The sequence below is a fragment of the Numida meleagris genome, chromosome 2 (genome assembly GCF_002078875.1).
Source record: "Numida meleagris isolate 19003 breed g44 Domestic line chromosome 2, NumMel1.0, whole genome shotgun sequence".
NCBI lineage: Eukaryota > Metazoa > Chordata > Aves > Galliformes > Numididae > Numida > Numida meleagris.
Window position 1 is genome coordinate 114,434,879 of NC_034410.1, and position 11,081 is coordinate 114,445,959.

At 37.3% G+C, this 11,081-nt stretch overlaps 1 protein-coding gene across 6 annotated transcripts in view; it reads left to right on the forward strand.

Moving 5' to 3' along the window:
- Positions 1-11,081, forward strand: part of PREX2 (phosphatidylinositol-3,4,5-trisphosphate dependent Rac exchange factor 2) — a 181,448-nt gene that overhangs the window by 164,930 nt on the left and 5,437 nt on the right. For all 6 annotated transcript variants that reach the window (XM_021387325.1, XM_021387326.1, XM_021387327.1 and 3 more), the window contains 2 exons: positions 1,223-1,325; positions 6,441-6,508. In XM_021387325.1, the coding sequence (XP_021243000.1) occupies positions 1,223-1,325; positions 6,441-6,508 (171 nt within the window). The remainder of the gene's footprint in view (positions 1-1,222; positions 1,326-6,440; positions 6,509-11,081) is intronic.

An 11,081-nucleotide genomic window follows, 5' to 3' on the forward strand; every position in this document is an offset into this window, starting at 1 on the left:
ACATTTTACCTCCTACAGATCTTCTGCTCAGCAAGATGAGTGTTTGATTGAAACATATTGTCTGTTCTGTGTGCATAATGTAAGCTATGCAGAATCTCTTCTGGTCAGGATTTTGCCAAAAGGCTACTCAAAAGTGCATTTTAACCATGTGTCTCAGCTTTATTATTTGAACTTGAAATACAGAGTTTTTGTCAGGTTCTGCTGAGGTAGTATCATTTTCTATGCAGCTCATATTTCTGCTTGAAGAGATTTGGTTATTGCAGTTGTTTGGTTTTGAACAGAAAGATTATCAAGTAGCTTAGTGGTGCAGAATGCAGATGCTGTCACCTCCTGGATGATAGCAGCCCTCAGACATGTTGTCTAAAATGCACCCACCCGTTCCTACATAGTTCTGTTGCCTTTATCTGGAAGTCTTCTATAGCTTTGGTCTTGATTGTATGCGAAGCTGCCTATCCATCCTTGTCCTCACCACGAGTCACTTGGCAAGTCCAGAATGACTTTCCCTGGTCCTTCTTGTCTACTATGATAACAGGTTTTCTTACAGCCAAGATCTTTGGCTCCAAAGATTTCCTGGTTGCTCTGACAAAGCAGTTTCAGCCTTTTTACTGGGAAGTTGTACTTGGAGCAGTTTTTGTCCTCACACATATACTTGAAAAAGATGGCAAAGTAGGAGAGGATAATTTATTTGAAGGAATGCCTTTCTTTCTTATTTCTTTTCTTTAAAAAGGAGAAATATCTCTTTATTTGGATTGCAGTGTAGAAAGTGCCATGAGAATACCCAAGCTAAGCTGGGTTCTGCATTAGCGGTGAAGAGTGAGAGATAACTTGTGTGGAAGTCATGTGGAAAGAGATTTCTACAATGACAAAAAATTCTCTTCTGTGTACTCACTTTCTCATGCACTAGTCGAGCCATAGTTGGCATTGAGGATTACTGTTTGTTTGTTTGTTTGTTTGTTTTTAACAAAAAAAAGAAAATACGTTTGCTTGTAACTTTGGTTACATTCAAAATCTTTCCATTTGAGAAATGTTTTGTGTCCAAGCTAATACCTGCAAGGCCTCGGGTGTTTGGAGATGTTAGGGGGAAGATCTCCTATGTAGTCTTTCTGTGCATATCTTTTTAAAAGAAAATTATTTTAAAAGTGTGTTAGTATATAGGAAAAGCAAACCATTACCTAAAGCAAACCATTGCTAGCAGATTAGTGACCTCAGTCTTCTGTTGCAGCTGCACCCTGAGTGTTACCCTGGAGCAGGCGATCATTCTGGCTCGGAGCCATGGGCTGCCACCTCGCTATATCATGCAAGCTACAGATGTCATGCGCAAACAGGTAAGGTGCTCTCTGTGGGTAAGAGCTTGATGTTCCCTAGCAAGACCTGACCAAACATTTTAACCCTCATCTGACTGTTATGTTAATGTCTGTGTGAGTTTTCCTAGTTTGGGGTTTGTTGTTGTTTTTAAAACTATCTTCTTTTAATGTTGACTGAATTTTTTTTAATTATCATCCATAAAAATAATTTAAGATCATTAACAGTATTTAATAAGTAGTGACTCATGTGCTGAATGAAGGGGAAGCCCAGGAGGGAAGTGGGAAATAGTATTGTGGTTCTTAACTTTGCAGGCAAGATTCCTGAGGACATTGTGCTTGTTTCACATTGTGTATTTTGATTTTGTCATAATAAAATATTAGGATTTAGAGGCTGTTGTGAATAGATAATCAACGTGAACTCTTAGTGCAAATGTGTGACAAGAAATTGCTGTATTAAAAGGGAGTACCAACTGAAAATGGGAAATACAGTCTACCCTGTAACGATCCAACTCCTAGAATATCCTGTTATCAGATTCGTGGTTTCAAAAGGATGTTCGGAGACTTGGAAGGACTTCAAAGGAGGAGCATGAATATCCAGAAGTTGTTAGACAAGCCTTATGAAGTGAAGATTAAAGAGCTCAACCTATTCAGTTGATCAAAGAGAGGCTGAGTGGAGGCTTAATCACTATTGTGCATATGGAACATATATCCCAGCCTGTGGTAACTTCCAACCTCAAGACGAAGGCATAAACAAGAAATAGGATGCAAAATTCCAAGACGGACAAATTCAGCCTTGAAGTGAGAGAAAAAAAATAGTTTAATACTGGAATCATTAACCATAGATAAGATTCATTATTTCTGAATTTTAATTTACATCTACCTTATTATTTTAATAAGTTCTGCTACTTATTCTTTGCAGAAACCACAGTTTAATTACTAAAATGACTAAGCGACTGTACTGTATTTCTAGATCAATATATGGAGAAGTATTCTAGATCAAACCATTGGACTATTAAAGCATTCATGTAGGTATTCTCAAGCCATAGATTTTGATCAGTGATGTGTAAGATATGCAGCCTAACAAGGATCTGAATAATTAGTATCGTTCCTTTTCATATCTGATTTTCACTTTATTCGGTGCATAAATTAAGCTTCTGTAGTGAATAAATATTCTCAAGGTTCTTGAATCATGTCATGAAGGTCTGCTTAGAATTACAGCTTTAACTTGATATTACAAGAAAGCTACTTCTGTAAAAGGATAAACCTGCATTTTGTACATCTGTGTGTTTGCTCCCAAAGTTCCAGACAAAAGGAAGATTAAGTTATTTAACAATAAAAAAGCCTGGACATAGAGCTCTGCATATATGCCAGCTTTCTTTCTGTCAAACAGCACATTTTCAGTGTTCTAGTTTTAAGTTTTCAAAAATGCTGATTCATTTCTAGGTCTTCTGCAGTTCATTAAATGAAAATGGAAGACAAAACCTAAGTAACTTGCTAATGGACCTGAGCAGCTGTAACTGTACTGAGACTTGCTCAGAAAGAGATGTAGGAAAAAGCCTGCTGTGGGCCTACCTCCTCTGTACTAAAACAGCAGGTGATCAATAGCTGTTAAAGATACCAATATCTCAGTACCACCCACAGACACTGTAAAAGCCTGCTAGTATATCAAGCCAGACTTTGTTCACCCATTCTTCCTCTTGTGAGAAACCACTATGGCATTTAATAGAGTAGTAATCTTGTGTTGTAATTTTAAATCAGTCCTGGAATTCTGTTGTAGATATATAACCCTCCATTAAATTCTGATTGTTCTGGATTAATTCCAGCAACATTCTATTGTGTTTTCTAGAAACATTTTCCGGATTTAATGCTTCAGGCATCTGTAGGATTTAACTGTCAGGAGCATAATGCAGGTCATAAAACTTGAAGGGGAATAAAAAAGCATGTTGGGATTTGTTACAGAACACTTAGGTAAAGACAATACATGTATCTTTTCCCTGCCTTAATATTTATGTATGCATTGAAGACTTTTTGTTGAGAACAACAAAGGTCTTTGATACATATACCCTCAATATTGGGGTGAATTAGAAGAGATTAACCAGAAGGAATAATCAGAAGGAATAGCGAATGAAAGGACATTTATTCTGTCTGTTATTCTGGAGAAGGCAGAAATGTGAACTCCTGGCAGCATCAGCTTTCCACACAGGCATACTGTCTCTAGTAGAAGGTGATGTTTTTTCCAGTTTGGGGCAGCAGTGTGGGAGAACTGAAGACACTCAGTTGAACGGATGACCTCGGGATGTTTTTCTTTTAAATTAAATGAAATCATTATCAAGACTCATAAGGAGCAAAAAGGTATTCACAGGCACCTGTTCTGCAAGAACTAAAGAAATAGACCAACTTCCGTTAAGTTGATATGTACTTGGGTCTGTGGGATGGTTTTAGTGAAGTGGCTCTTGTTTTTCATTTGCTAATCCAGTCTACATTGATGTCAAAAACAAAACTTTTGACAAAATATCACAACTGCCTTTTAATAACTATTTACTCATAAATGTATATTCACATAAACTTGTGTACCCACAAAATATGACCTAAAGCTCACTGACAGAAGTGTGTCTTCAGGATGCACCAAAAAGTGGTGAAAATGCAGGAGGGCACAGGGCTACAAGAAGAAAGATAACTAAGAAACTGATGAACAGAAAAGGTTAAGAGAGAATTTCTGTTGTCTTTTAAGTGAGTAATCATTATTTTCATGCCTTTTGAGAAGTATGGTAATTGTACTACATTTTGAATATTCTCATAAGAATGATGCTGATTTAGAGCTCTTTGAGTGGGCCATAAAGAGAATCTATTTTCTTTATGTGACTAGATTGTGCCATCCTTAAATTAATGTGTAGCTTGAAAATAAACCTATCGTTGTTCCTCATGGCAGTAAAAAGAGTCTAGATTGATGGTGAAATTTCCTCAGAGCTAACAGCATCTTTCATGTGTGCACTGGCAGTCCTGGTACACAGAGAAAAGCATTCTGGAACCGCAAAATTGAACTATCTGTTACACATACATGAGACAAAGAGTGTCAATATTTACATTATTATAGGTGTTAGAATAATACTGGAAGAGTATAAATGAGTATACCATTTTTTTGAAAAAAAAATGATACAGTGGTGCTCAGTAGATACTAAGAGATGGCATGTAGCAAGTTGATAGTAATTCTTACAGGGTTTTCTTCAAAAGAATTAAGAATCAGTTGGTTGCAAGGTGTAATGTGTTCTCCTGCCAAACTATAAATGACACTTTTGTTTAAAGCTACTTGTCTTTTTAAATCAACAGATTTTATTTCTTATGCGAGCAGGATACTAAAATTAATTTGTCTAGTAAGTGATGCAAGTAAAAATAGTCTGTTTTTGTTCTCAGAGGTAGTCACAACACTGAAGTTCACTATTTACTTGTGATCAGTTTTGATAGTTTTCTCATGTACATGTATATTCTGTCTCCCAGTTTTGTTAATAATGTACTAATCTCAGCCATTGGCAGTCTGCCATGGTATTTTTTTTATAGTGATCAAATTTTACAGAGTTGCACTGAGGAATCGTGATGAGGATCTGAATTCAACATATCCAACCTTTTAACCAACACTGGATCAGTTATTCTTAGATAATTCAGGATTGACACTTGTCTTATCTGTTTTTAAAACTCCCATAATGGAAATTCCTGCACAGTGCTTCCCAAACAGTCTGTTTCAGAGTTTTTTTTATCCTTTTCATGAAAATATTTTACTTAGTGCTTCTTCTTGACAAATGTAAATCAGTCTATATATCTACTCAGTAATGCACAGAGGAAAAAATCTAAACCCTAAATTCACTCAGAATAACAGACTGCGAGCCAGCCTTTACATCTCTTGATCAAGACCCCAGGATAGAAACCATTAGCTCTGTTCTCAGTAGCTATCAGTAAAGCTAGACAGAAGATAAATTGGTTTAGGCAAGGATAGGTAACAAAGCAGAAACTTAGAATCATGTTGTTATGACTCTTCATTTTGAACTGTATGATCACAGAATCGAATGCTTTCCATGAGGATATACCATAGTGGGAAAGGTCCAGAGAGAGACAGAAAAAAAATGATCAAAGGTAAGGAACAGTTTATAGATGGGACAGAAAGGCAGACAAAATAATCCAGGATTGTTCTCTTTTATGAGGGAAAGCAGTTATGACAGAGGTCTAAAAAATACATGGCTTCTATGTGATGGATAGGAGCTGACCATTGTCTCCTCCAGTAGAGGACTAAAGGTGTCACACGAAACCAGCAGGTTCAAAACAAGTGAACATAAGTCTAACCTTGTACGTAAGATGTGGATTTACTTCCACAAGGATGTTATAGATGCAAAGTTATTCATGGATTCAAGATGAGATGGGAAAGAAAAGCTGAGAATCACTGAAAATGATTAAATACATGCTTTCTGCTGAACAGACAATTTCAAGTGACTGGTGATTGAATTCTGGGGGACTTTTTTGGGAAAGACTTAGGTTTGCCTTCTCTGTAGTCATATTCCTCTTGCCACTGTTGGAGAGGAGCTTACTGAGCTAGATGTAAAGCTAGTAAAGTTACTTTTGTATTCTGACTACAGAATTACTATTTTCTCCATCTTCGCCACTATTTTTTTCCAAAAAGAAATGTCGAGAAACAGTATTTTCTGTGGCATGTTAACTTACTTAAATGCTGAGAACCTACCTGTAGTGTAACCGGGCAGCCTTTTTCATCTTTTGTTCAATCCCATGAAAGTGAACTAGTACCATCTCAATTACCTGGTTAACAGATTTTAGTTGAGTACAAGGTTTAGTGTTTCTCTGTTAATGCTTCATTAAATCAGTCATTATTACACATCTTTACATCATGTACAGCTACCAATGCAGAACTGTTTTGGTTGCAAATGATCTGTTTCACACTTCTTAAAATATATTTATTTAAGTTGAGAATTAATGTTATGAATTAACTTATTTCTCATTTCCAAAGAGGAGAGTTGTTCTGGGGCATCGACCATAGTATTGATTAATTATAATCAATTGTTATGTTCATCTGGAAAGCCCAGAAAACTTTCCATGTGAGCTACAATTAATGAACCAAATTTTTTTCTTTTACAGGGTGCAAGAGTACAAAATACAGCCAAGAACTTAGGAGTGAGGGATCGAACGCCACAGTCTGTTCCAAGGTAACTGATTGTTTGTATCCTAGATCATGATTTGTCTAGGTTGTGCCAAATTTTGTCCTAGTAGCTCAAAAGCTAACAATAAACATTGACTGCGCTGTGTACTAAATTGTAAGGCTTAGTTTTTAATGTGCACAGAGTCAATTACATTTTTAGCTATACCATTTTAATTAAAGTAATTAGTAGCAGAAGTTTAGGCTATGTGGCATTTTGAAACCTGCACATTCTTGAAAAATGAAATACAGTTCATATTCGTTATGAAAACACTGGGGTAAGTCCTTCATCGCTTGCAATGTTTAGTGGTTTGGGGGAAGTATTCAACTAAATCCATTAACCTATTTTAATGAAATACTGTGCTACTGTAGCTCAGAAAAATTGTATTCTTGTGACTTTTAGAGATGATGTAGTCTCTCTTTGTCCCTTTCTGAGACATCCATTAGCAAGAAAAATGTGAGTGTTCTATATTTATTGAGCTCTCTAATGCTGTGATGGATTGCAGATACCTGAAATGTTTCTTAATGAGCATGATATTTACAAATGAAAAAGAACCAAAATATTTTTAATTCTGTCTTAGTGGTTTTATTAACTAAGATCCAATTAAAACCTTTTCTTTCTACCAGTTCAAAACGTATTGTTGTTAACTAATCAAAACACATTGAATGAACTAAGCAGGTAGATGGAATACGTAACAGTCTCATTGTGATGTTAAAATTGAAGGAAGGAAAGAATGAATTAATAATGTCTGTTAGAGATAACCATGTGAATGAACATGTGTACTATCCAAAGCCTTAAAGAAAGAGTTCTGACTAGATTTTGGCCCGTAGTACTCAGGAGCCTTTTCTTCCTATGAAACTTGTTCCCTTTTCTCAGATGTCCTAGTTTCTTTCAGTAGGGAATCAGACTACTGCATGTGATTTGTTTATAACAAGTAACCGCACACTGGGCCTTTTTTGTGCTGAATCTCATTCTAGAAAGGAAGTGCATCTGAAGTGTACAAGGTATGAGTGAATCCGCATAGCAGCATTTTTGGGGGGTATACATGCGTCTTGCTTTCTCTGTGAAGGATAGAGTAGATGGACTCCTCCAACTTCCTCTACCACTTATGGCAGTGAGACAGAACTGGCAACTGAGTGGATCAGTACTCATATAGAAAATATTTATTTCCATTTTAGCTGCTTTCTGAGAAGTATTTTGAGCCTCACATTTTTGTTTCCTAGGTAGGACATTTAACAAACATGGACAGAAGTCGAATTCTAATATAAACTCTGAGAATTCAAGATCTACCTATTTGTCTACAGATTTCTTCTAAATAGGTCCAATTTATATTTAACCCTCAAGGAGGATAAATGATCAATGTTGAGAAAATGAAAACATGTAATGGCAGTAGAGGTTATCTTGCGCTTGGGTGACTGTAATTAGCTAGGGCTAGGAAAAAAAAGAACCCAGATAATACAATGGCTTACTCAAAAAGAAGCAATGCTCTGCTTCTACGCAAACTAAAGAAGGTAGACCAAGCCAACCAGTCACACTGGCACCCAAAACTTTGGCAGTGACCATCAGTATCAGTAAGTACCAAGAACGCTGCTAATATTTGTCTGAGCCAGCAAATAATCTTAGCAGCAGTACCACCACTTTTTGTCCATTTATGCCATTAAAAAAGTTCAGAAATAGTTTCATCCATCAAGCATAATGCTGAAAAAGAGCATTTGCAACAATGCATCTTCCAAAGACAAAGTTCTCCATCAAAATCTAGAGGCACATAGATTAAATAAGAAACAACAAAAGTACTCATTTGAGAGCAAACCCATCAGCAATTGTCACTGACTTTACCAGAGCATGAGGGCATCTCTTCTCATGGTAGTGATTAACTTAGAGACAACCTAGGATCAAACCTGCCTGAACAATAGTGTTGTGTTAGCTTAACCTAAGGCATAAAATAATACTTTATGCAGTAAAAGCTGCTTGGAGTCTTTTGAGCAGTATGAATTTGACCTACAGCGCAGAATGGACAGGTGCATCTGACACACTTGCAAGTAAGCAGCAACATTGATGTCACAGAAATATCTCATTGGCCTCATGATTTTGTGCATTTGGTATACTATTAGAAAGAAGTTGTGTACTATTAGAGAGAAGTCACAAATATCAGATAAGTCATCAGCATAAGTGATGCTCTTGCTGCTGTGGTTTTCAGTTCTTTGACACTCTGGCAAAAGGCTGGCCATTCAAGTCGGCTCCATTTAAGGGCTCTTGACAGTGTTCTCAGTTTTCTGCTGTTGCCACTGTTTTGTCATTTCTCAGCTGATCTCTTTGTACCAGCTCAGGCAGTTCCGCTGTATGTACTGACTCAGGACAGCCTATTTCTCATCTATACCATCTTAGGGATTTATGCAGCCTCATTGCCAGTTTGCCTCAGAATTCCTCTACATCACCTGCTCTAAAGATAAATAACCTTAAGAATGACCATTTTAACCTGAAGAATACATAGATCTTTTGCACTGAGCTTTTCTGTATCTTGTTCCATAGAAACTGGATTTTGCTAAGGCTTCACCCTGAACTAACCCTGCTGCAGTTATTGACTTAAATGAGATTTTGACAGTCATTCTACCTGTCTTTTGTTAGCTTTGAGTTTTATTACTTTATTACACCAGTCGAATCAAGAAACTCCAATAAGCCTTGTTTCATCTATCTCCACATACTTGTCTGTATAAAGATCAGGTCATCTCATTCTCTCATTGGTATAAAGATACGAGGTATATGTGTTTTGGCTTATATACAGCTTCTGTCAAATTTATTGGCTTCTGCACAAATGCTTATGTGATCTTAAATAACTACATTTCTGAGTCTACCAGATGAAAGTGTGGAACAACACAAAGATTTTTTAAAAACACATTGGGGTGGAGGTTTGAAAGCAAGTTTGTGTTTGCTCTTTGGCTTGAAGAACTGATCCTTCTCGTTCTCACCATCCAGAAGCAATGCTGCCTGCTGATTACTTCCAATGAGACTTCAATGAAAAATTATTTGGCCCACCACAACTATATGGTGTCAGTGTCCCATGGGTCTTAACTTGTATGGCAAGTGAAGTCAAGGAACAGCCACTATCCTGCCCTGCTCTTGCAGGATGCTATATCTGACAGGATGTGCCCAGATACTGTTGAGACTTGCAGTACTTACAGGAGCAGCCATGCAGACAGTGCCTCAAATAACATCAGTGGCAAAGCATCATGCCAAGAAAGCAGCAGTCCATAGATATGGAATTGCTTCTGGAGTCTCAGAATCACAGAACTGTAGGGGTTGAAAGGGATGTCTAGAAATCATCTAGCCCAACCCCCTGCTAAAGCAGGTTCCCTACAGCAGGTTGCACAGGTAGGTGTCCAGGCAGGTTTTGAATATCTGCAGAGAAGGAGAATCTACAGCCTCTTCGGGCAGCCTGTACCAGTGCTCTGAAGTTCTTCCTTGTGTTTGTGTGTGTATGTTTCCTGTGTTCCAGTTTGTGCCCATTGCCCCTTGTTCTATCATTGCTGTTGCTCACCACTGAAAAGAGTCCATCCCCACTGACTTGTATCTCTCGCACTTTAGGTATTTGTAAACATGGTTGAGGTCCCCTCTCGGCCTTGTTTTCTCCAGACTGAAGAGTCCCAGCCACATGTTCAGACTTTTGTTTTCTTTCTTGATTTGTAGTATGATTTTGAAATTCCTGATTAGTTAAAATATGGTCACATAAATGAACGTGATGTTTAAGAGGCAAATTTGCAAAATATTCTTGGAAAACTTAGATACCATGAGCATCATAAAGATCTGTAGTAGCAAATGCAGTGTATGATTCATTACCTTCTTGCATCCTGGCCTACCAAACCTGTTGTTGTTTACTCTGCCATGGTATTTCAGTGTCACATACCCTTTGTGTTAAGTATTGATGCACATGCTGTGCCATTGTCTCTTCATTTTGTTTTCTAACAGTTTTACTCTTTGCCACACCAAACTCGGACTCTTTTCTTTGTTATTACTTCAGTGCTATACTTTCCCCAAGGAAAATATGTATTCTGCACATGAGATCATGTCTATTGCCATTTCTATTTGCTGTTGTTTTAGTGGAGATACTGTATGCTGGTTATGCTTACAGAAAGAAATGTCTCCCTTAATGACCCTGAGGTCAAAATGACTGCCACTTATTTTCAGTATTCCTAACATAAGTTTAACTTTTCTAACACTCGTTAACACTTGCTAATAAGTGTTAGCAAGTGCTAATAAGTCCATGCAAAAGGCATTAATGGAAATTCAGAATCCTTTATAAATGTAGAAGTGGTGAAGAGTTCGTGCTTACATAGCGTGTGTCTGATATGTTTGGGTTCTTGGAAGTCAAGACCAAATGGCTTCAGTTTTATAGGACATTGTTACAGTGAGGTCAGATTCTACACCAACACACCAAATCTGAGGCAATTGGAATCACTGAGCAACTTTTCCAAAAGTATTCAGAGATTCAGAGCAACAGCTGGTAACTGGATTAGTGAAACTTGCTTTCTCCTGAAAGGGGTCTTTGATGCACAAGCATGAAACTTTGACTAAATTGAGATGTCTT